We start from the raw sequence: 26,126 nt of genomic DNA, 5'->3' as shown, positions 1-26,126 counted from the left end.
ACTATAGACCCTACAGTGAGTGGCAGTTATGTGGACCAAAATGTCTTGATGTCAGAGAAGAATGGGCATACTGGTTCCAAGGTATGCAGAATACCATCTCTGATTGCACAACACATCGAACCTTAAAACAGGTGAGCTACAGCAGCAAAAGACCACACTGGGTGCCACTCCTGTAGCCTCAGTTTCCTGTTCTTAGCCGACAATTCTCACAGGCTCATCAAAATTGGACAATAGAAGACTGGAAAAATGTTGCCTGATGAGTCTCGTTTTCAGCTGCAACATTTGGATAACAGGGTCAGAACCTGGCATAAAACATGAAAGCATGGATCCATCCTGCCTTGTATCAATGGTTCAGGCTGGTGGTGGTGATGTAATGGTGTGGGGGATATTTTCTTGGCACACTTTGGGCCCCTTCATACTATAAAGCATCGTGTAAACACCACGGCCTACCCAAGTATTGTTGCTGACCATGTCCATCCCTTTATGACTACAGTGTCCCCATCTTCTGATGGCTCCTTCCAGCAGGATAATGCACCATGTCACAAAGCTCCAATCATCTCACCACTGGTTTCTTGAACATTACAATGAGGTCACTGTACTCCAACGGCCTCCACAGTCACCAGATCTCATCCAATAGAGCATCTTTGGGATGGATGCGCAGCCGACAAATCTGCAGCAACCGCATGATGCTATCATGTCACTATGGGCCAAAATCTCTGAGGAAGGTTTCCAACACCTTGTTGAATCTATGCCACAAAGAATGAAGGAAGTTCTGAAGGCAAAAGGGGGACCAACCCGGTACTAGCAAGGTGTACCTGATAAAGTGGCCAGTGAGGAAGTGTGTATTTATATTTATATATATATATATATATATATATATATATATATATATATATATATATATATATATATATATATATATATATATATATATATATATTTTTTTTTTTTTTATTTAATTCAAAAAGCCCTTTCAATGTATTTTTTTTTTTTTTTTAACTTTGCAACAAAAGTGGGGTTTCTCTTTGAACACACCGGAGGCTGGGCAGATCATCTCGCACAATAATTGAGAACTGGAAAAATCCTCCGTGTTCTCATCTCACCTCTTCTTGAACTGGTAGAGGGTGTGACCCAACCAGAGAGTCCCAAACATCAGCATGAGACTGAGGACGGCGGACTCCTTCCCATGCTGGGCATCGTCGTGATCCAGGCTCTGATTATGCAGGATGGAGTTATTGAAGGTGGAGTTATAGAAGATATCGGGCGTCAGGCTCGTCGTGTTCAGCAAGGCCTCATGGGCTGCTTTATATTCATGGAGATAGGAATCGGGGGCTTCCAGATAATACTTTCTGAAAACTGCAAGACAAAAATAAGAAATAAGTCAAGTCAAGTACCGTTTCTAAAATGAACAAAATTAAACATCTAATTGTTGCAGGAGCTTAGTAGAAACAAATGACAATTTTAAAAATGACAACTTGGTGCACAAAGCAAGGTCCATAAAGACATGGATGAGCGATTTTGGGGTGGAGGGATTTGACTTCACAGGAACGAAGGGGCCAACTCCCGAAAAACAGCCCCAAACCATAATTCCCCCTCCACCAAATGATTTGGACCAGTGCACAAAGGTCCATAAAGACATAGATGAGCGAGTTTGGGGTGGAGGAACTTGACTGGCCTGCACAGAATCCTGACCTCAACCCAACAGAACACCTTTGGGATGAATTAGAGTGCAGAATGCGAGCCAGGCCTTCTCGTCCACATCAGCGCATGACCTCACAAATGCGCTTTTGGAGGAATGGTCAAACATTCCCATAGACACACTCCTAAACCTTGTGGACAGCCTTCCCAGAAGAGTTGAAGCTGTTATAGCTGCAAAGGGTGGACAAACTCAATATTGAACCCTACAGACTAAGACTGGGATGCCATTAAAGTTCATTTGTGTGTGTATAAAGGCTAAAGATATAGTGCTGCACTTTATATTTGAAGGTCCACTTTCAGAAGCCTCAGAAATGGTTTATGGCATTCAGAGAGGGTTTACAGGTGACCCAACCGAGAGCCTGTGGACTGCCAGCACTCTCCATCCCCTGGAAACAGGATGTTTCTCCTGCTTCTTCCTTTCATCTTTTTTAGAATGTTGAAAAGCCAGGAAGGTTTATTTGTTTGCCATTCGGAAATGTCAGCAAGTACAGCGGAGGAGAACAGGTGTCAGAGTGCTGAGCCCGTGTCGTGCGTAGAGACCTCTCGCGCCGGCTGGATCCAGATGTTTCAACAGAGCTTCCTGAGCGCCGCAGCTGTCCCTCATCACCCCTGGAGACACGGGAGGCCGAGATGTGCTAACTGGTGTGGAAAAGTCTAACCCGCGGTGTCATCCATACATAAACAGACATCTCGTATTTTGTGCTATGCATTGCAAGCACCTCTGATTGATGGCGTATCTCAGGTGTACATGGAGAGTCCGATGCACGTATGTCACATCATGCCACACTTTGTTTCGGGTTTAGTGGTCCTTCACTCAGAAGTTCATGAATCGGAAATAAAAATGAGCCTTGCTGGGTAAAAATATAAGGGTTCATTTCTGCAGTTTTCATGTAAGAAGTCACCCTTCAAAGAAGTCTCTCCTCCAGTCTGACGTGTCCTGCACAGGTTATGGGAGGATGGAGTGATGAGCCCAGCAAGATACAAAAGAATGACTACAATGACAAAGGCAAAGACACAGCTGCAGAAAACACAGGGGGGGGTAATGTACACCAAAAAAAGGAAAAAACTGAGCTTGTACATAAAAATATAATAAAACACCTCATAAGAACAGCTGCAAAACACACTATGGAGATATTGCCATAGTAAACAGCATTCAGAAAAAGTGTTGCGCTATGCCAACTCAAAACCCCAAAAATGTATAAAATAATAGAAATGTCCATAAGTCAATATATACTCACCAGCCACTTTATTAGGTACACCCGTTTAACTGCTTGGCAACACAAATTGCTAATCGGCCAATCACACGGCAGCAACGCAATGCATTTAGGCATTTAGATGCGGTGAAGACGACGTGCTGAAGTTCAAACCGAGCATCAGAATGGGGATGAAAGGGGATTTAGGCGACTTTGAATGTGGCATGGTTGTTGGTGCCAGACAGGCTGGTCTAAGTCTTTCAATAACTGCTGATCTACTGGGATTTTCATGCACAACCATCTCTCGGGTTTACAGAGAACGGTCCGAAAAAGAAAAAATATCCAGTGAGCGGCAGTTGCGTGGAGGGAGAATGCCTTATTGATGTCACAGGAGAACGGGTTTGAGATGATCGAAAGGCAACAGTAACGCAAATAACCACTCGTTACAACCAAGGTACCGTATATACTCGAGTATAGGCCGACCCGAATATAAGCCGAGGCACCTAATTTTACCACAAAAAACTGGGAAAACTTATTGACTCGAGTATAAGCCTAGGGTGAGAAATGTGCAGCTACTGTAAGTGGAAAAAGAGGGTCAACAATGCCCATTTGCAGCCTCACTGTGCCCATCTGCAGCCTCACTGTGCCCATCTGCCTGCCCCACTGTGCCCATCTGCCTGCCCCACTGTGCCCATCTGCCTGCCCCACTGTGCCCATCTGCCTGCCCCACTGTGCCCATCTGCCTGCCCCACTGTGCCCATCTGCCTGCCCCACTGTGCCCATCTGCCTGCCCCACTGTGCCCATCTGCCTGCCCCACTGTGCCCATCTGCCTGCCCCACTGTGCCCATCTGCCTGCCCCACTGTGCCCATCTGCCTGCCTCACTGTGCCATCTGCCTGACTCACTGTGCCATCTGCCTGACTCACTGTGCCATCTGCCTGCCTCACTGTGCCATCTGCCTGCCTCACTGTGCCATCTGCCTGCCTCATGTACCTGCTCTCCAGAACACCGGCGCTGTGACATGCAGTCTAGTCGGCGGCCGTCCAGTGTAACAAAGCCCTGCCTCCTCCATGACGGAACACCGATTCAGTTTCCCAGCAGTGAGTCAGTGTTCCACCTATCACGGACGAGGAGAAGGCGGGGCTTTGTTACACTGTACGGCCGCTGCCTAGACTGCATGTCACAGCGCCAGGAGATCAGGTGCATCAGGCTGCAGATGGGCACAGTGAGGCAGGGAGACTTGCGTATAAGCCGAGGAGGGCGTTTTCCTCTCCCAGGTGCAGTCCCAGGTCTTGGGCTGCTAAATGCAATAAACAGTCTGGGAGCCCTTTCTGATGGCCACCCAATGTCCTGAAACTTTGCAGACACTTCTCATGTAAGCAGATTTCGTTCAAAGTGGGGAAACCCCTACAGCGCCCCCAAAAGACCATCAGTAGGGTTTCCCAGACTGTTTAGCAAATTTAGCAGTCCAAGACCTGGGACTGTGTCCACTATTGTGTATCCTTTCACATATCTGATGGTCCACCTTATTACCCATCAAAAGCTCTCAAAGGGTTTTCCTTTCAGGCTGCTAATTGGGAGGACAGCCGAAGGGGGTTTGAGTGCCACACAACACAGCAGAAAACAACGTAATCCCTTTAGACACAAGCCAATGAGCACACATTTTCGTGTCCAATAAAAAAAATCTACAGATGGATATCTGGTGTATAACTATTCACATTTCAAGCAATTACCTAACCTGCATTAAAAAGTGGAAGGAGCAGATAAAATTTGTGTCTAAAGCAACCCAAAGACTAGGAAATTTTAACCACTTGCGCCCCGGGCACTTTCATTCCCTTCCTGCACAGGCCAGTTTTCAGCGCTGTTGCACTTTGAATGACAATAGCGTGGTCATGTAACACTGTACTCAAATGAAATTTTTTGGTCAGACCGAAAATTTTGGAAAAAACAAAAAAACGTCTTCATAGTTTGGGATAAAATTTTGAAAACAGGTAATTTTTCCCCTTCACTGATGTGTGCTGATGAGGCTGCACTGATGAAGAGGGACTGATAGGTGACATTGCTGAGGAGACGCTGGTGGGCACTGTTTGGCAGCAGTGGTGGGCACTGTTTGGCAGCAGTTTTGTAGAAGCCGATTATCGTCTCTTTTCTCCTCTCTTCCACATGCTGACAGCGTGGAAAGGATCAGTGAAGAGAGCTTCACCGGCTTCTGTTGACATTGTGATCAGCTGTTATTGGACACAGCTGATCACGTGGTAAAGAGGCGGCTCTTTACCTCAAATCTGTGTTCAGTGTCGGGAGGACAATGCGAACACAGAGCGCGCCGTCTACGTCCAGCTGACAGCCTCCCAGAACTGGACAACTGCGCTGTAGCCATTATTCACCTATAGTGCAGTCTTCAATTCCTTGCACCAAAGGTGGAAATCCCTCCTGCAGCACTATTGTGTTTTTCTCACGAAGAGTTTTCCCTACCGGCAGAAGATAATGATTACTGCTGGCTGCCATAGCCGCCGACAGTGAATGCATGCAAAAAAAAAATCCAACAGGCTGGTTGGGCTGAAGTTGATCGATGGGATTGCAACCAGCCTGCCTGCCCATAGATGGATCGAATCTCCATCTATGGCCGACATAAAGCAGCCCAGGACTCGATTCCCCCAACCTACACATGGGATAGGGGGAATTCCACCAGAGGGTGTCCCCCAGTGTGACTCCATGCAAGCCACACGGGGCGAAGTGGTATCCCTCTTTGGAGTGGGAGTGGCCAAGGGAAACCTGGGATCATCTGATTGATTTTAAAGGAATTCTGGCTAGGAGATCCCCCCCTCCCCCCATTTCATACCTTTTATTGGTAATTATACCCTATGTTTTCTTAAAAAAGTCTGTTTATTAACTATTTGATGACACTTGAAATGCTAAAATATACATTTTTTTAAACAGCAAACCTATCCCCTGAGGAAGATCGTGACCAAGAAGGTCGAAACGCATCAGGGATTTTATAGGACAGATTTTCTAATATGTGATGCTGTATCTAATCTTGTGTTTGCATTTTCTGTATTTGGAATGTTACCATATCTCCTACCAGAGCTTATATTTTAACTGCTATGTGCTCATGCCATGCCAACTTTTCAATAAAGAATTTCCTTTTAACTCCTTGATATTATTAACTTTGCTGCTAAACACCCCCCCCCCCCCGGGGAACCTTTCCCATTTTGTCACATAGTTGGTTTATGAGGAATTTCGTAAATAACGAGAATCCAAAAAAAAGAACAAGGACTGAAAGAGGAAACTCAACAACAGCTCATGTGACCCCCAACGCCGCCTGTCAGCTCCTCATAAAACTTCAGTCTAAGAATGTTCTCTTTCAATTGCAGTCCCTCCCCCCCACACCCCACACATGATACCAAGATTAAAATTCCCCCATGTATAAAAAGTGATGAGCTACGACTATTAATATCGCTATCTATTACCAGGCTGGTGTGGATCTAGGAGGGGACTTAAATGCTAGGATACATAAACACAAGGTACAAGTCACTTACTTTTTATAATCCCTTTAAGTGCATCCAGCACAAACGTAATGGATATAAAAAGTGCTATGATTTCCTCTGTGGACCTGAAAAAAAAAAAAAAAAAGAGAAGACACAAAATTAAACAAAACAAAAAACGGTGGGATTTAAGTAATTTTGATCATTTCCAGTAGGTGGGAGCCAGCCCTTTAAATGTCCAGAAAGTCTGAGGTGTTATATGGGCTTCCAGATCATATGATCAATGTGGCTCTCACAGTAATCACGAGTCCATTCCATTGGCTTCTTATCGTACACCGTGACCAAGAGTTGTTGGTGACAGCGCAATTGAGCGCCGAGTCCCAGCACACAACAGCGGCATCGGCTGTACATATACAGCATGTGGCAGCCCGACGTTAAAGGCCAACTTTACCTTTTGAACCATGCTACACCCGTATTTAGAGTGTATAAAGGGTACAAATGGAACTCGCACTGCCAAACCGAGCGTCTGCCCCCACCCCTTTGGACAACGTGCGGGGTTCTCACATAACCGTGTCATTCACAAATCTGCAAGTTAATGAACTACAAGTCCTGTTTGCCACCATGGCAGATGGAATTGTAATTCTCAATGGAAAATAAGTACAGTAACTAGAACACCCGTAGTCCATTGACATTACCTTCAGCTCTTTAACTGAAAGTCCATACCTTTGGACACATAGCTGGGGAAGAGTCTGCAGGAACCTCGCATTATACGGAAAGGCTTCTTCACAGTAAGAGCTGTGAAAATTTGGAAAAGACTCCCTCCAGAATTAGTTCTGGCCAGCTCAGCTGATTTTAATTTATTTTATTTTTTTTCCTTTTGGGAAGGGTTGATGCATTCCTAAATCCACATAATATAACAGGTCATTGTCATTTAAAAGTAATAACAGCAGAAATTGTTGGTCCAGTGAATATCAGATAGCCTTAGGGCCCTGGTGTGCATGCGGCCCTATGGCACTTTCTGTGTGGCCATTGGGGGATGCAGACACTAATGGGCGTTTCTCTAAAGCCCTATTATAGCAGTGATTTCTAGCAGTCGCATTTAATGTGTTTCCAGTCTGACTGCCTCCTGAAGCATGTTCCCCATTCTATAGTATGTCCGCAGTCTCTGACCATCTCCCGTACCATGTCCGCAGTCTCTGACCATCTCCCGTACCATGTCCGCAGTCTCTGACCATCTCCCGTACCATGTCCGCAGTCTCTGACCATCTCCCGTACCATGTCCGCAGTCTCTGACCATCTCCCGTACCATGTCCGCAGTCTCTGACCATCTCCCGTACCATGTCCGCAGTCTCTGACCATCTCCCGTACCATGTCCGCAGTCTCTGACCATCTCCCGTACCATGTCCGCAGTCTCTGACCATCTCCCGTACCATGTCCGCAGTCTCTGTCCATCTCTTGTATCATATCTGCAGTCTCTGACCTTCTCTTTGCTTTTGTCCTTAGTCTTTGTCTATATCCTGTTGTGGGTCTGCATTCTCTGAATATTCACTGAATTTTATGTGTGGCCCTTTGGTGAGACTCTCCATATTAGCAAAGTTAACCACCACTGCCTTAGGGGATAAAGGAAGGATTTTTTTTTCCCCTATTGAATTAAATTGGCCCACGCTTTATAAGAGTTTTTTTTACTTCTTCTGGATCAACTGTAGGTATAGGATTTGGTAAATAGTGGTTTACAGTGCATTTATTTGTTTTCTATTGGTTGAACTTGATGGATTCTCTTTTTCAACTGTGCTATGTAGCTATGCAAATTTTCATCTAAACTTACTTTTTTGTATGACCAAAAGTCGTCCTACATTATATACCACACTCTTTAACCACATAAAAAATAAACCACTATCAGTTTCGACCCGTCCTTCCTTCTCAATCCAACCACAGAAATAAAATTAAAAAAGTCAGTTGAACGTGTGTGACAAACGACCACATGCAGGTCAGCTTTCCCATCGAATGCAGTGAACCATATGCTGGCACCATTTCTTAGGCTTTATGTGGTCTCATTTATCATACAATCAGTGCAGAGATTATCCCTTTCACTATTAGTAATAGCAACACCCATCAAGGTTTTAATTCATCAAGGTCACGATATAGCTAGTAGTAGTTGGTCACATTACATTCAACTAGACTTGCTCTGTAATGTTTTCAACAGTCATCCTAGTGGCTTCCTAAGATCTTGGACAAACACCAATTTCCTTAAAACATTTCACAACATCATAAAGTTTGGATTCAACTGTATCCAGGCTATGGACATTCAAATATTGAAATATTCTTAATGCACAGTAATTAGCTTTAATGCAAACTATCACTGTCCACTAACTGCAGGCACTGTGCAGTAATTCATCCTCAAATTTTAAACCAGAAATCAGTTTCACTTTCTCCTCAGTTGTCCTGCTTGACACCCGACATCAGATCAAAGTAGACGTCTGGTGGATCAGATGGCAGTCGGGTGTAAACAGACAGGTGGTCCGTTTACATCCGACAGCACATAGAGAAGAGCAGGCTATGTCCGTGTCTGCTCTGCATAAGTGAAGCAGACATGGATCAGCCATCCACCTGCTCAGCAGGGATCAGCAGATTCCTCACTGAGCAAGTGGACTCCAACGGTGCCCACCCTATGTGTAAGGCTGAACTCTGGCAAAAAAACGATTTTTTGATATCTACACTGTAATAATAAACTCATAGTAATGAAGTGTGGCCCATGTGTTTAGGCTGCAGTAATATGTACAGCTCTTACTTTTACTCACCCCTGTACAGTAGAGCAGAACAGAGAGTTACACTTTGGCTGGAGTACTCAGACTACTGTGGATTTCTCACAATATAGGTCCTCCATTCAGTAAAAGTCTCTAATTTAATTCAATGGATGCAGGGTGCTCTGTGATTGGAGGAGGAGCGGATGAAACTCATGATCCTCCCTCTTCTAATTTACAGAGTGCCTTGCAGTGATTTAAAACTGGGGACTCTAAACGTTCTAAATGAAGGGCCAGTTTACTATCCTTCAGGCTTTGGAGGGGCCGGACTGTGGCAGTGGGATTTAAAAAAATTACCCGGCATTGGTAACTGTGCCCCCATCCTTGGCGCCCCCCCACTGTTGGGGTCAGAGCCAGAAACTAGTGCCCCACTGTCGGGGTCAGCGCCAGAAACTAGTGCCCCACTGTCGGGGTCAGCGCCAGAAACTAGTGCCCCACTGTCGGGGTCAGCGCCAGAAACTAGTGCCCCACTGTCGGGGTCAGCGCCAGAAACTAGTGCCCCACTGTCGGGGTCAGCGCCAGAAACTAGTGCCCCACTGTCGGGGTCAGCGCCAGAAACTAGTGCCCCACTGTCGGGGTCAGCGCCAGAAACTAGTGCCCCACTGTCGGGGTCAGCGCCAGAAACTAGTGCCCCACTGTCGGGGTCAGCGCCAGAAACTAGTGCCCCACTGTCGGGGTCAGCGCCAGAAACTAGTGCCCCACTGTCGGGGTCAGCGCCAGAAACTAGTGCCCCACTGTCGGGGTCAGCGCCAGAAACTAGTGCCCCACTGTCGGGGTCAGCGCCAGAAACTAGTGCTCCACTGTCGGGGTCAGCGCCAGAAACTAGTGCTCCACTGTCGGAGTCAGCGCCAGAAACTAGTGCCCCACTGTCGGAGTCAGCGCCAGAAACTAGTGCCCCACTGTCGGGGTCAGCGCCAGAAACTAGTGCCCCACTGTCGGGGTCAGCGCCAGAAACTAGTGCCCCACTGTCGGGGTCAGCGCCAGAAACTAGTGCCCCACTGTCGGGGTCAGCGCCAGAAACTAGTGCCCCACTGTCGGGGTCAGCGCCAGAAACTAGTGCCCCACTGTCGGGGTCAGCGCCAGAAACTAGTGCTCCACTGTCGGGGTCAGCACCAGAAACTAGTGCCCCACTGTCGGAGTCAGCGCCAGAAACTAGTGCCCCACTGTCGGAGTCAGCGCCAGAAACTAGTGCCCCACTGTTGGGGTCAGTGGCAGAAACAGTGCCCCAAGGGCCGCAAAAAAAGCCAGCAAAGAGCCACATTTAGCCCCCGCGCTGCAGTTTGGAGACCACTGATTTGAAAGAATGCAAGATGTTTACTGAATGGAAATGGAGTGTGTGCAACCCATCAGTTACATAGTTAGTCAGGTTGAAAAAAGACACAAGTCCATCTAGTTTAACCAAAAAAAAAAAAAAAATGAGTACCCAGTTATATTATGTACATTCAGGAAAGAATCCAGGCCTTTTTTAAAGCAATCTACAGAGCTGAACAGAACCACCTCTGGAGGGAGTCTGTTCCACATTTTCAAAGCTCTTACTGTGAAGAAACCTTTCCTGTATTTAACCATGCAAATGAAGGAGACGCCAGATAGTGTAAAATCCCAGGAATGCCCCGGAAGAAGTCCTCTTAGCAACGAAACCGGTTGGGTAAAGGAGCCATTTCTTGCCATCTCGTTCGTTTACAGTATGTGGATGTTTTTATGGCGCCTATGTTGTATACAACGCTGGTTTTTATCTGAACAAAATTTAAGTGTAATACTTTTTATTAGATGAGTCCTTTGGGATTTTACACTATCTGGCGTCTCCTTCATTTGTATGGGAAAATCTGATAGTGGGGTGAATGGAGCCTGGTTCGATTATCAAATTTAAGTTATGAATTTGATCTGAGGACACATCTCCAGCTGATGACCCCTGCAAAGATTACTACATCAAGCCTGTTTGACCCTCTGTAATGAAGGTAAGAGTCTATATTGCTTGTGGTGGCGGTATCTGCACGAGGTGGAGGGTCTTCTGGATTCTTCTGCAATTTCACAGGTTTGTGTTTTTCCACAATTGGACTTTTTGTAACACTTTATGAGCAAAATTTATGTTTAGCACAACACTGTTTTTTGTATATTCTATCTATTTATAAATTGATCTTTCCAAGCCTGCAGAGGTTACCTTACACATGAGCCGTGTGTGGGGAACTGTGTCGAACCCTTTTGCAAAATCCAAGTATACCACGTCCACAGCCACCCCTCTGTCCAAGGTTTTACTTACCTCCTCATGAAAAGAAATCAGGTTTGTTTGACAACTTCTGTCTTTCGTGAATCCATGCTGTCTGTTGCTTCTAATATTTTTTTTCCAGTAAGAACTCGTCTATGTGGTCTTTTATTAAACACTCCAGTATCTTCCCGACTATAGAAGTTAAACTAACAGGTCTATAGTTACTTGGTAAAGACTTTGATCCCCTTTTAAATATAGGCACCACGTTGGCCCTGCGCCAGTCCAGTGTTACCATTCCAGTCATCAACTAGTCCCTAAATAATAGAAACAATGGATTTGAAATGCCAGAGCTCAATTCTTTTAGGATCCTTGGGTGAATGCCACCTGGTCCAGGTGCTTTATCCACCTTTATTCTGTCTAAATATTTCTGAACCATATCACTTTTGAGCCATTGTGGATCATTTGTGGCTGTGTCACTACCACCCCCATTATGGACATGAGCTCCCCCCATGCTCCTTTGTATACACAGAGCTGAAGAAAGTATTTCATAAATCTTCCTTCTCTTTGTCCCCAGTCAGCCACTCTAGATTACTTTGTAAAGGGTCTACATGCCCAGACCTGACTTCTTACTTATTATATTTGAAGAATTTTTGGGGGCTTGTCCTAATATCTTTTGCAATCTGTCATTCATTTAGAATTTTTGAGTCCTTGATTTCCTTTTTACATATTCTGTTATATTCTTTGTAACATTTAAACTGTGATAGCGTTCCTTCATTTTTATATTTCCTAAAAGCTCTTTTATTATTTATAGCCATTTTAATGTTGGCCTTTTGGCCTAACTAACTCATGATCCAAAGTACTCTGGCTAGAACTGTAAATCTCAGCCCTGGACGTCCGGTGTTGATCTTACCACGCGGGGAAGAGTAAGAGTAAAAGTCTGAGTTGTACATAACACTGCGGCCCAAACATATGGGACCTCCATGTCAGGGCTGGGCTCAGCCCTTCCTTCTCTGAGCTAGCTGCTCAGCTGTCGGCTAATTGCCAGCCCCTATCTCTCCACAGTTACTCAGCTGTTGATATCCTGCTCGTCAGTCCTGCCTACTTAAGCTGTCCAGTCCAGAGGAGCTCTGCCTTCGCCTTGGTCAACATCATAGAAAATATCTCCTGCGATCCTACTACATTGATCCCCGATTTCTGGCTTGGCTGACTATCCATTCCAGTTACTGAACTTTGGCTATGTTTTGACTACGTATTTTTTTTTTTGCTTTTATTATTAAACAAGTGCGATTTAACTGTACTTCTGTCTCGGTCTGATTTCATGGTTTCTGACACTCCAATGCAATACTCCGAACGCACACGTATTTATGGCTGTATTTTAAATTGGGTGCTGAAATGACCAACAGCTAAAACCATTTCGGAGCCACGCGGGACCCCTTCATCACATGCCTGATGACGGGGTCCTGTGTGGCTCCGAAAGCGAAACGTCGCTTTTAATTTTTGATACTATGTGATTAAAGTTTTGGACCCAATTTTGGAGATCCTGGTGTGCTGGTGACATACCCTTCTAAACATATGGGAGACACTTCATGTGCATGGATTTATTTTTGCAGTGCATATATCAAAAAATTGTTTTAGGCCAGAGTTCAACTTTAAGGCTGCTGAGCTACTCGTGTGGCTATAAATTTTAAGCCATGTTACCTACAATCTAAGGAACTCAAAAAGCTCCTCTAATTAGTGGTAAAACATCCTAAAATGACAGAACACATCCAGTTGGACAGGTCTGATAACACAGCGATGTCACAACTCAGATCATGCTGCAGCACAACTGACCCCAAGCAAAACACTGCAAGGCTTTTAGGCACTGATCTGGTAACATTAAATAGCTTGGTGGACAGGTCTGTCAAGCCCTGATAATTATAATAATGGTACAATAATTATATGAACAGTGTGTAAAGAGATTCACCTCTTGAACAGCTTCATCAGCAGGCTACAGTTGAAGAGGGAGTATAAGATGAGGAAGCAGCTGTTCCACAGACCCGTCCAAGCATAGAAGGCCTTAAAGTCCAGATTGTAGTCATCACAGATTCCTCGGATAACTGTTATAAAAGAGGAAAGCAGAGGTTAGACACACTCCATGATCATATTCCCACATTTTTAGAAAACATGTATTTATTTCACAGCTGATAAAGGAACACTGGCTACCTATTACATGCCAAACCAACCCAATCAATAGTATTTCAATTTTGTCCAAAGTTCAGCCAAAAATCACAAAAAGAAAAAAATCAGCACAAGGGATACAATATAGTTTGTATCCCTTGTGCCGATTCCTCCTCTGCTAGTGAAAATCTCCCCCCCCCCCCCCACCACCACCCAGCTCCTCCATTTATAGAATCAGTACCACAGCTTCTATAAATAACACAGGATCTATGAATGGAGGAAAGGTGAATGATCGATGGCTCCACCCCCTCCATTCATAAAGCTGTAGTCTCTGGCTTCTATGAAGTGAGCAGCTGAGTAGAAAGGGCAAGCATAGTCGGGCTCTCGTGACTTAATTTTGCATCGACTTCAAAGTAGGTAATGCATTACTTTGTTCTGACTTTCATGCAACTTGAGGGCCATAGACTTCAATATTCACCCTCAAAAAGTTGCATGAAAGTCATTCCTGAATGTAACGATGGGTCTGACTTTGCAGAGGGACAACAAATCACATCCAAGTTGCACTCCAAAATCTCGTGACTTTGGTGTCCTACAAGTGTGAATGGAGCCCAAACAGAGGAGGAATCAGCACAAGGGACACATCCTACTGATTGCAAGTTAAGTCTCTTGTACTATTTTTCGGTTTGTGATTTTGGCTGCACCCATTTTTTTTTTTGGCTTTAGGTCACCTGCTAGCCAGAGAACCTGTTGGCCCTGCTAATCCAGAGAAGAGATGTATTTCCAGTAGTGTGTCTGCATTACCTCCATAATGAATTGGAGGGGGAGGGGGAGGGAGAGGGGGAGGGGGAGCACGCCAAAGTAAAAAAAAAAAAAAAAAAAGGATGAACTTCAGGAAAAATTCAAAATACTCTTGCATTGAGCTGCCCCTGTGCTGCAAGGGTCAAATGCTTGCATTTGTCTAGGGCTAGTGATGGCAAACCTTGGCACCCCAGATGTTTTGGAACTACATTTCCCATGATGCTCATCCACTCTGCAGTGTAGTTGAGCACTATGGGAAATGTCGGTCCAAAACATCTGGGGTGCCAAGGTTCTCCATCACTGGTCCAGGGCAGGGATCTCCAAACTACGCCCTCCAGCTGTTGCGGAACTACACATCCCATGAGGCATTGAAAAACTCCGACATTCACATGGGAAATGTAGATCCTAAACAACTGGAGGGCCGTAGTTTGGAGACCCCTGGCTAGGGTATCACTAAATGCAGGTTTGCCTACCATATCTCTCACTCCTGCAGCCTTCCTTCTCTCCATGCAACTGAGACACTGAAGCCACTTCTCTTTGGCACCATGATGTCATTGCGTACAATGCAGGACCAGCAGTCATGCATTGACAGGGAGAACAGGGGGGGGGGGGGCTTGCCCACAACCTAGGAAGAAGAGAACACTGGCTGCCAGGGGAGCGAAGGATTAGTTAAGTAAGGCTGTTTTTAAATGTTACCTTAGATTAAGATAAGCATTTAATCCTTGCAGGGGAGAAAGAGGGGGGGTGGGGGGGAGATGGGGCAGCCCCACTGCAAGGGGGTGGTTTTAAATTTTCTCCGGAGTTCAGCCTTAAAACAGGCTTATTGGCAATGTCAATCCAGGAGAACAGAGAACTTCTTTATCCTGACAGTCTATCACTGCCTGAATTCATCGAATACATTCTGTTATTACGCTATCGCTTCCAATTCCAGGCCCCGCTCTCAGAATGATTAGATGGAGCGGAGACGCAGCTGGCGCTGTGATCACAGGGGCAGAGTTATAATGAAATGCTCCGTAGATAGAGTAAGCCTCTTCTACATAGACAATACCATTAAAATTCAGCTCTGCTGTATGAATTTAAATGCCCGTCAAGCCAAAATAAAATAAAGGACTTCATGCAAAAAAAAAAAAAAAAGTAAACCTGTTTTCAGGGAAACATGGGACGCCATTTGTTGACCAAGTTAAAAAATGCTGGTTGACAGTCTGTTATGCGGAGCTGTGTGAATACTTACTGAGTCACTGGCCTGGCACACATATAAAGTGAAAAGCTTTAAATTTGCATACTTGTGCCAGATCACTGATCCAAAAGTAGTAGAGCAAAGAGGGTTGGGCCTTAGGCTGGATTCACACCTAGGCATTTTTAGTGCTTTTTGCATTTTGCAGATTTGCACTACAGAATGTGTTCCATAGGAAACCATGGTGGATGGACTGTAGTGCAAATCTGCAAAATGCAAAAAGCACTAAAAATGCATAGGTGTGAATCCAGCCTTACAGCCGGGGCGACAAAGTGCACTAAAAACAGTGGGGGTTGCTTTACTACAGTTGTGGAGCACTCAGAATCTGGTGCAGCTGTGCGGGGTAACCAATCAGCTTCTAATTTCAGTTTGTTCAATTGAGCTTTGACATATAATACTGAAAGCCGATTGGTTTCCATGCAGAGCTGCACCAGATTTTGCGCTTTCTAGTTTTAGTAAATCAATCCCCGTGTTCTCCCCTATTCACTTTCTTTATTTCCAACAAAACTTTAAGCTGGAGGCGCATTTTATAGCTAAATTTACGTCTTGGCGCCCAGTTGATGCATAAGTACGGCTGCAGAGAGGGTGGCCTTTAATGACCACACGCATATGTTTCTATGGGCGGCATAGGTTTATTACGTCATAGACAGCTCCCAGTCTGTACTAATGATCTGGATCTGGCTGTCATGTGACCACTATGACAGCCATAGGTATGCGCAGGGTTTGTTCCAGGGCACACCCTAATCACTATGTGCGGTGCCGATCCCCACTACTCCCCGAGCTTCCCCCCTCTTGTTGGCCCCCCGCTCCGCTGTGCTGCTGGCGCCTCTCCTCTCCCCCCGGGCTGCTGTGAGAAATGTTTCAGGATGGAGAGCGAGGGGAAATGGTTAGTAAATATGTAATTTACAGGCCTCTTCCTTTTCTAAATGAACACACTCGTTCACGGTGTCCATTCATAACTGAAGCATAGTAAGCTATGCTTATTATGCTTCAGTTTGTAAAGGATCAGGAAGCCGCTCAGCACAGAGCACTTCCCATTTATTCACTACCCAGTGCAGCTGAGGCTGCAGAGGAAGGCGTGTGTGCTTGAGCTTTGGGGTGCACAGACTAATGCAATCGGGTACGCACGTCTATGATGACAGCCAATCACAGCGGTCACATGATTAGGCAGACCTTCCTGTCCCCCTAGAAATGACATCCCAATTAAAAGGATGGCGAGGCAGTAACCAGAATTAGGCTTCATGTACACTGCTGTTGGTAAACGGACATTTAGGAGCAGTTGGGCTGCCCCTGAAGCAGTTAAGCTGCCCCTGAACTCTCCTTATTGTTATCTTATCAGTATATGTACACAGGGTCATTTATAGTCTTTTATAGGCAGTTGAGTTTAGAAGCATTTTTTGGAAAGCAAAAACAAAAATGCGTTCAGGACGGATGTTCAGGGGTATTTGAAACACCAAATGCCTGTACCAGCTTGTAAACGCGGTAACTCACGTTTAGCTGCGTTTCGTTTACAGGCGTTTTTAATTTTTGACCATTTGAAAAAAGAAAATATTAAAACGCTTTTAAATGCAAACGCGGCTAAACGGATGTTTTTAAACGTCGGTTACTATCCGTCAAGTTAAATAGTTCGGGAGAAGTTGTAAAACGTGCCGTGTACATTAAGCCTTATGCCCCGTACACACGATCCGACTTTTGCTGGCGGAATTTCTGATGTGAACTTCTGGTCAGAAATTCCGACCGTGTGTATGCTCCATCGGACTTTTGCTGGCGGAATTCCAGCCAGCAAAAGATTGAGAGCATGTTCTCTATTTTTCGGTCGGAACAAGTTCCTATCCGAAAATGTGTTCGTCTGTATGCAATTCGGACGCGCAAAAAATCACGCATGCTCGGAAGCATTGAACTTCATTTTCTTGGCTCGTCGTAGTGTTGTACATCACCGCGTTCTTGATGGTCGAAAGTTCAGAGAACTTTTGTGTGACCGTGTGTATGCAAGGCAAGCTTGAGCGGAATTCCATCGGAAAAACCATCCAAGTTTTTTCTAATGGGATTTCTGAACGTATGTATGGGGCATTAGAGTTTACGTACACCATAATCCGTACTCATTAAGAGACCGGGTCAGACACTTCTCCACCCCCTTCATCTGCAGTACAAGTCTTGTGATGAGAGGTGTGGCTGTTACTCAGCTCTGCCAGTATAGAGCACTGAACAGGAATTAAATAGCATTCCCACTTAGAGAATGTATGTAATATATTTTAATGCATTTCTTAGCAAAAATCAGCAAAATAAAAAACTACAACTGAACTTTAGGGCAATAACCCCAAGTATGCGTTGACTGAAATTGCGGTTATTTCACCTTAAAGCGATGGTAAAGCCCCCCTTTTTTTCCCTTTAAAGCAGGAGTTTTATACTTACCGTACGGGCTCTGTACAATGTTATTGCACAGAGCAGCCACCTATCTCCTCCCCTCTCCACTGCCCTTCTGTGTGCCCCATAGCAAGCCGCTTTTAATTGGGCGGTACACATGTGGGCTTGATCCCGAACTGCACTGCCTACATCCATAGACATACACACACACACAGCTCAGACCCGCCCCCCTTCTTAAAGGATTTGATTGACAGCAGCAGGGGCCAATGGAGCAGGGAGAGGGGAAAGAAGACCTGCAGCAAGGCACAGCACTGGATCAATAAAGGACTCAGGTACAGTAAGTGTTAGGGAAGGGGGTGGTGGGGAAATTAGTATTGGAAAGTTTTTGACCTTATTGCTGAGAATTTAATTAAGGAAAAAAAAAATTAGAGAGTTTAAAACCACTTTAATCTGAATTTATTTAATCCAAATCAACTGAAAAGGACACGCAGACCTTGGTACCTGCATCTTGTATACACCAACATAACATTTATATTAAAGTAAACATTTCCTATTCCTTACCTGAAGGCCTACAAAATAAATACATGAGAATAACTATAAAGGCACTAAGCTTTCTACAGATCTCAATAAAAAAAAAAAACCTTTCAAATACTGGCCAAGCAGCTGGTTATCTGTATACATACCATTAATATATAATGCCAGGGGAGCCGTTGTCAATAGCACAACCAGAGGCTGTCCAGATAAGAGGGCGTAAAGAACACCCCCAATACACTGCCCCACAATGGTCTTCTGCACATCTGTAATGACAGTCAATGTTGTAAATGGCATTAAGGTCATCTTTTCCTGTATGCACAGTGTATATAAATCAACTGAATGTTTCCTGTGCATGTTCTGTGATCATGAACAATTCCCAAATACACATTTCATCGTGGAACTGAACAACAATTTTGCAACAGCAGCTTTAGTTATAAAATTGCATGCATCTCCCTGCACTCTATCACTAATGCTGTACTTAGGACAGGAATGTGTTCCAATTAGGGACTACCCCTTGGAGAGGGCCTACTTTACATTTAAATTACATCGGTTACTCACATTCAGTGCAGACAGCCATTTTGTAGCGCAAGCCAACATTCATGAGAATGCAGCCTATCCATTTCTAAGAGACCAATGACATCATAGAGAATACAGCCTACCTATTCTTAGAGAGTAGTGACATCACCAAGAACGCAACCTATCCATTTCCTAGAGACCAGTGACATCACCAAGAACGCAACCTATCCATTTCCTATAGACCAGTGACATATCACTGAGATAACAACTTGGCCATTTCCTAGAGATCAGTGACATCACCAAAAATGCAGCCTATCCTCTTCCTAGAGACTGGTGAAAATCACAAAGAATGCAGCCTATCCATTTCCTAGAAACCAGTGACATCACCAAGAATGCAGCCTATCCTTTTCCTGAAGATCAGTGACATTACCAAGAATGCAGCCTATTCATTTCCAAGAGACTGGTGACGATCACCAAGAATGCAGACTATCCATTTCCTAGAAACCAGTGACATCAGAAAGAATGCAGCCTATCCATTTCCTAGAGATCAGTGACATCACCGAGAATGCAGCAAATCCATTTCCTAGAGATCAGTGACATCACCGAGAATGCAGCAAATCCATTTCCTAGAGATCAGTGACATCACCGAGAATGCAGCCAATCCATTTCCTAGAGATCAGTGACATCACTGAGAATGTCCAAAGAAAGGTGCGGGGCACAGATTCTTGACCCATAATGAGAAGGCATCATAAATGCCCAATAGCTTGATTTTGCCAGCTCTTCAGAAAGTGGGGCCCCCTGAAAAACAGGGGTCACCCAAATAGGGTATTCTGGGTGCAAACGAAAAAAAAAGAGCCTCAATAGTCCAAAATCATTTCATATCATTTACATAAGACAACAGAACAAATGATGTCCAATGTGTTTTTTGGGCCAAAAATCCCCCTTCATCGGGATCTGGCCAATGTAGCAAAAAAATATCTATTGGGCTCAAAGCAAAGGCTCCTAGATATAAGTCTAGGTTAGGAGAAAGAATTGATGCAATTGCACCTGCTTCTCAGCCATAGAGGAATGCGCAATTGCAAATCAATTCCTTCCTTGCCAGAGAGTTCTATCCAGGAGTCTTTGCCTTGGGCCCAATGGATAACATTGGCTCCAAAAATGCACTGACTGTACTTTATTGGTTATTGCATGTGACAACAGGACAACAAAGGATTTTGGACTTGAGATGCTTATTGGGCACTTGTTTTTTCATTATCATGATTACCAAGAAAGTAGCCTATCCATTACTAGAAACCAATGACATCACTGAGAATGCAGCCTATCTATTCATAGAGATGGATGACATCACTGGGAATGGAACCTGTTTGTTTTCTGCACCAGTGAGATCAGAGATTGCAGCCTACCCACTCAGGCCAATCACATCATTTAGAATGTAGCCTATCCATTACTATAAACCAGTGACACCACTGAGAATACAGCCTATTAAAACACCAGAAACTTAAGAGATCACAAAGAATGCAGCTCATCTATTCACTAGAGACCAATGGCATCACTGAAAAGGCAGCCTATCCATTTTCTAGAATCCAGTGATATGAGGGACAATGCAAGCTATGCATACACTAGAGACACCTAGCCTCACTAAGAACTCAGCCTATCCATTCACTAGAGACCTTCAATATCACTGATAATGCAGCCTATCCATTCACTAGAGACCTTCGACATCACTGATAATGCAGCCTATCCATTCATTAGAAGCCATTGGCATCACTGATAATGCAGCCTATCCATTCACTAGAGACCGGTGACATCATTGAGAATGCAGCCTATCCATTCACTAGAGACTGGTGACATTGAGAATGTAGCCTATACATTCACTAGAGACCTTCGACATCACCAATGATGCAGCCTATCCATTCACTAGAGACCAGCACATTATTTTTCTGCGAAAGGCAAGCAATCTCATGAATATTTGGAGGACCCATGCAATGGCTATGTTTTACTGTATGCAAGTAAATAATATTTGCCTAGCTGAAAGATTTTTTTTTTTTTTTAAATCGAATGTACACTTTGGATACCAAGGTTTTGAAATGGGTAATGACAAGGATAATGAGATCATAACAGATCCATCAAACACTGAACATGACTTATTGTAGGAAGCTCTGTGCCATCCGTTGAGAGATTATAATTTTCTCATTGTTTTAAATATGGGCTCTAGAGTGACGAGACAACAAAAAGACACAGCCAACACACACATTACTGTACGATGTATTGGGAGACATAGCAATGTTTAATGTACATAAAGAGGATCTGTCGGTTCTGAGGCATCTTTATCCATCAGTTTTTACAAATTCTAGGATGGGTTACCAAAAATAGAAAGACTACTTCCTACAGAAATATCAATAGTTTGTTAAACTCTTATCTTACAGAAGAGCTATTAAGGCAGCTCACTGGCCAGGTCCCCATTGATCTCCATTAGCTGTTGGAGGGCATAAATGAACCAATGTAAGGCAGAGAAGGAAAGAGTGTAGGAACTAGCTTAATGTCTTTAGCAGGGACCGATGGAGAACAGAGATATTTCAAAAGTGACAGGTCCTCTTTAAAGAAGATTTTTTTTTTTTTTTTTTACTACTGTCTCCTATGGGGCAAATTTCATGTAGCACTTTGCCCCATGTTGCTAGGTGCTTCCTAACCCTAGCTATGAGGTCTGACCTGCACCCCTTCTCCTCTTGCCTCGGCCAACCTGACAACAGCTAGGAAGGAGATGGATGCTTCATGACGGCAGCTTGGCCCCATTCTGACCACTTCCTCTAGACAAGTGGAATACAGGGGTGGGGATCATGACAGCACCTGCACTCTTTTTGCCAATGATTGCCGGGGAAAATGCTCAGAGCAGAGACAAGCTGCTGATAAGAGGTGTCTGTCTACTTCCTAGCAGTTATTGGGTTGGCCGACGTAGGAGGGGAGGGAGCGCAGCTCGGACCTCACAGCTAGAGTATAGAAGCAACTAGCAACATGGAACAAAGTACTACATATACTCTGTCCCATAGGAGACAAAATAGGAAAAATTTATTATTTTTTTAATATAAATAATAGATCTTTAGAACAGAGTATCTTAGAAACCCCACCATTTAAGACCTAGACTTAAGTTTGGCGAAAGAAGGTAAAAACATGACAACCAACCAGATTGGAGCTAATTTTTTTTTAGTGCAGGTAAAAAAAAAAAAGAAGAATTAGATTGGTTGCCATGGATATCACTTCTATTGTTCCCCTCCTCCGAATTCGTAAATGAGACCCTTTGATTTAAATGAGTTAACCCGACTGCTATGCTGTTTCTAAGCCAATTCCAATCCCTGAGGGTTGGAGAATTTTAATGTCTAGAAGAAATGATAATTCAGCAATGTACTGTGCCCCATAATGCAGTCACATGGCTGGGAATTCAATTCACAAAATAATCACTTCTATAGACGCTAGAAGGAAGGTATAAACTATGAATAAAATTGCTTAAATCAGCTCTACAGTATTGGTATACTGAATTAGATAGAAACCTCAGGTCTTTATTCCAAAGTTGACCCTTGAGTGTTTGAAGAACACAAGAAAGAGTTCAACTGCTGGAACAATTAAGGAACATAATAATGATGTCCTTCACCAGAGGGAGTATAAAGGGCAATTACACTTAAAAAATGAAAATTGTTCCCTGCTTCCAACCTACAGTATTTGTGATCTTGGGAGCAGCTAAAAATACTTTTTTTTTAGTGTGTATGCAATACATGCCAGATACTTGTGTTAATACATTGCATATAATAGACGAACTTGCACAATATAGGAAAAACATTTGTGGACACCTGACCATCACACCTACATATATGGTCAAAAGTAGATGGACACTCCTCCAAATAATTAAGTTCATGTGTTTCCCATTATTACTATAAAGGACAATTGTGTACTAACATCTTGTGTTATCAACTTGGGGAAGTCTCTTCCAGTGTGCCCCAGGTGTTAAAACCCAGCTCTATAAAGACATGGTTTGGTGGCCTGTATAGAGCCATGACCTCCAGCTTATTGAACATCCATGGGATGTAGATTGCATGCCAGTTCTTACCTGGCCGCACAAATACCCTTTTGGCTGAATGAACACGTATTCCCACACACATCCTTCAAAATACTCTTAAAGCTCTCTCTAGAAGAGTGAAGGCTGTTCTAGCTGCAAAGGCCAGCTCCATAAAAGACATGGTTTGGTGGCCTGCACAGAGCTATAGCCGCAACCCTATTGAACAACCATGGGATGTAGGTTGCAAGCCAGTTCTTTACTGACCTCACAAATTCTCTTTTGGCTGAATGAACACAAATTCCCACAAACAAAATTAGCTGAACTGAATTAAGATTAGCCAAACTGAATTTATTCTCTCTTGAGAAGAGGAGATTAAGGAGGAATATGATCTATAGCTATATATACATAAGTGAATTGGTCCATATAGTGAACCTGGTGTAGAGGTATTCACTTTAAAATGGGAAGTTCACCCTTCATAGCATGTTACACCCATAATCAGGGTGTAACATGTTATGAAAGACTGACCCCCACTCTGACAGCTAACGGGGATGTTCTTCCCCATGCCTGCTGTCAAATTTTTTTAAAGAAATGTGGCCATGATTCCACCAGCCCAGCCACGTCACTCATTCACAGTGTTCTGGGAATGGAAAACCACAAACCTCGCTTGTAGTTCTCAATGGAATAGAATAGTGCTGTGGTAGTTCATTGATTCTTCCTGTCATAGTGTATCGGTTTGCCTGTACAAGGTACGAGTAAGCATATACACCGACAGGGCCGCAGGAGTCCTGCATGGCAGCAGCCATCTACTGATCACTGGTGCAATGCTTTACAGGCTCCGACAACAAAAAATAACCTGAAAAAAAAGGTGCATTTATTATTCTTTGTAAAAAAAGGTGAATGTATTCCCTTTAAAGGGTTTGTAAAGGTAAAAAAAACCCCAAAAAACACAAACATACATGTCTATACTTACCCACTCTGTGCAATGGAATTCCACAGAGCAGCCGGGAACCTCCTCTTTTCAGGCTCCCCGCCGGTGCTCCTGGCCCCTCCTCTGTCCAGTGTCCCCAAGCCGCTTCCCAAGGGGGGCACTCATGCGTGCTCGCACCCGAGTCCCTCTGCCATGTCCATTGACACAGACAATGGGACTCGGCCCTGCCCCCCAACTCTGTCGTCACTGGCTTTGATTGACAGCACTGGGAGCCAATGACTCCCAGTGTCCCATCAAAGCCAGCGAGACCCGGAAGTGAAGGGAGAAACGATCTGCCGACGTGCACGGCGCTGGATCAAAAGGGGCCTCCGGTAAGTAAAAGGGGGGCTGAGGGGGATGCGGACACCTAAACATTTTTTACCTTAATGCAAGGAATGCATTAAAGGTAAAAAATGTTTAACTTTAAAACCACTTTAAAGGTCACCACAGAGAACAAGGGGAACCCCTTTATGTCTGGAGAAAAAGAGATTTAACCTCCAAATACAGAAAGACTTCTTCATAGTAAGAGCTGTAAAAATGTGGAATAGAGCTCACAAACTAGTTCTGGTTAGCTCAGTAGACTGTTTCAAAAAGGCCTAGATTCTTTCCTGAATGCACAGAACATAACTGCATACTAACATTTATAGGTAAAGTTGATACAGGGAATGGCCCACTGCCTCTTGGAGGATCAGGAAGGAATCCCCCCCCCGGTGGAGCAAATTGGAACATGCATTTTTTTCTTTTGCCTTTCTCTGGATCAACTGTGGGTATAGGATTATGTATATGGAGGTCTTATATTAGTTTCATTTTTTTGTTTTGTTTTTTCTCTCTGTGCGGTAAACTGCATGGACTTGTGTCTTTTTTCAACCAGACTATGTAACATCCTCCAGACTCCTATAAAAAACCTTTCCAAAAAAGTGGAGACTGTTCTAGCCGTAAAGGAAGGTCAACTCTATAATAAAGCCCATGCTTAGGAATGGGATATCCAACAAGCTCATACAGGTGTGATGGTCATGTGTCTACAAGCTTTTGCCCATATGCAGTATATTCCCCAGTTGATTAGACGGACGCTGGTCCACGCATGCTGGTTTCTGACCACATGGCCATCTGCCAAGAGTTGCTTGGAAGGCGTTAACATAATTTTAGCTATTCCCACAAAAACTGGTGGCAACCAATTTAGAAGTTAGAATGCATTCTAACCCAACAAGAAAAGCTAAAACTTGCAGAATCTCAGAATCTGGTGCAGCTGTGCATGGTAGCCAATCATCTTTTAGCTTCAGATTGTTCAATTAAGCTTTGGCAATAAAACCTAGACGCGGATTGGTTTTTATGCAGAGCTGCACCAGATTTTGTACCCTCCAGCTTTAGTAAATAACCCCCAATGTGTCTGTAAAAATCAATGTGTCTAAAAAATATAATAATTACAACTAGCTCCTATATCAAATTATAATCTATTATTATTTTTGCCAAATTAAGCATACACTACATGGACAAAGTTTGCGGACACCTGACCATTACATCTCCATGTGCTTCTTGGACAACCAATTGCAAAACAATGGGCATTAAAATTGCATTGATCCTTGTTTAGGACTTCCTTTTTGGGAAAGATTTCCACAAACTCATCAAACCATGAGTTTATGGACTTTGCACAGGGGCACAGTTATTCTACATCAAAAAAGCGCCTTGGCCAAAAAAAAAAAATGGTCAAAAATGACTTTGTACACAGTAACCTTAAATGGAAACACCTAAACTCAATTTTGAACAAACATTTTTGTCCAGTTGTCCCCAAACGTTTGACCATATAGTGTATATCTCCTAGCTCCTTAAAATTGCCAGCTAGCTCCTATTTATTTTACTGTCACCTGGAGTCTTTATTAAATTTGTACACTACTGATTACAATAAATCGACCAATTGTGACTGATAATGTAGGAACACGAATATGAATGATGGATGGTGATGCACATTTTCCCACCAGAATCCCATTCCACCCTTTTGTCCCAGAAAGAAAAGTTGAAAGCTGATCCCTCAAGCATTAGGGAATGGAGGGTTCCATGACTCCTTAATGATGGAGGGATCTGCACTGTTGGGGAAGAAGCAGCAGTGAGACTCACTCAACAACCTCAAGACCCG

The 26,126-nt window shown here is 44.0% G+C and overlaps 1 protein-coding gene across 5 annotated transcripts in view; it reads right to left on the bottom strand.

Moving 5' to 3' along the window:
* Window positions 1-26,126, bottom strand: part of SLC4A11 (solute carrier family 4 member 11) — a 229,399-nt gene that overhangs the window by 33,982 nt on the left and 169,291 nt on the right. For all 5 annotated transcript variants that reach the window (XM_073611028.1, XM_073611030.1, XM_073611029.1 and 2 more), the window contains 4 exons: window positions 18,614-18,727; window positions 13,341-13,473; window positions 6,428-6,501; window positions 1,104-1,356 (listed from right to left, as the gene is read on the bottom strand). In XM_073611028.1, coding sequence (XP_073467129.1) covers window positions 1,104-1,356; window positions 6,428-6,501; window positions 13,341-13,473; window positions 18,614-18,727 — 574 coding nt within the window. The remainder of the gene's footprint in view (window positions 1-1,103; window positions 1,357-6,427; window positions 6,502-13,340; window positions 13,474-18,613; window positions 18,728-26,126) is intronic.

The sequence above is a fragment of the Aquarana catesbeiana genome, linkage group LG01 (genome assembly GCF_042186555.1).
Source record: "Aquarana catesbeiana isolate 2022-GZ linkage group LG01, ASM4218655v1, whole genome shotgun sequence".
In the NCBI taxonomy this organism is placed as follows: Eukaryota; Metazoa; Chordata; class Amphibia; order Anura; family Ranidae; genus Aquarana; species Aquarana catesbeiana.
Note: the sequence above shows the minus strand (reverse complement) of the source record. Positions and strands in the feature narration are given on the sequence as shown.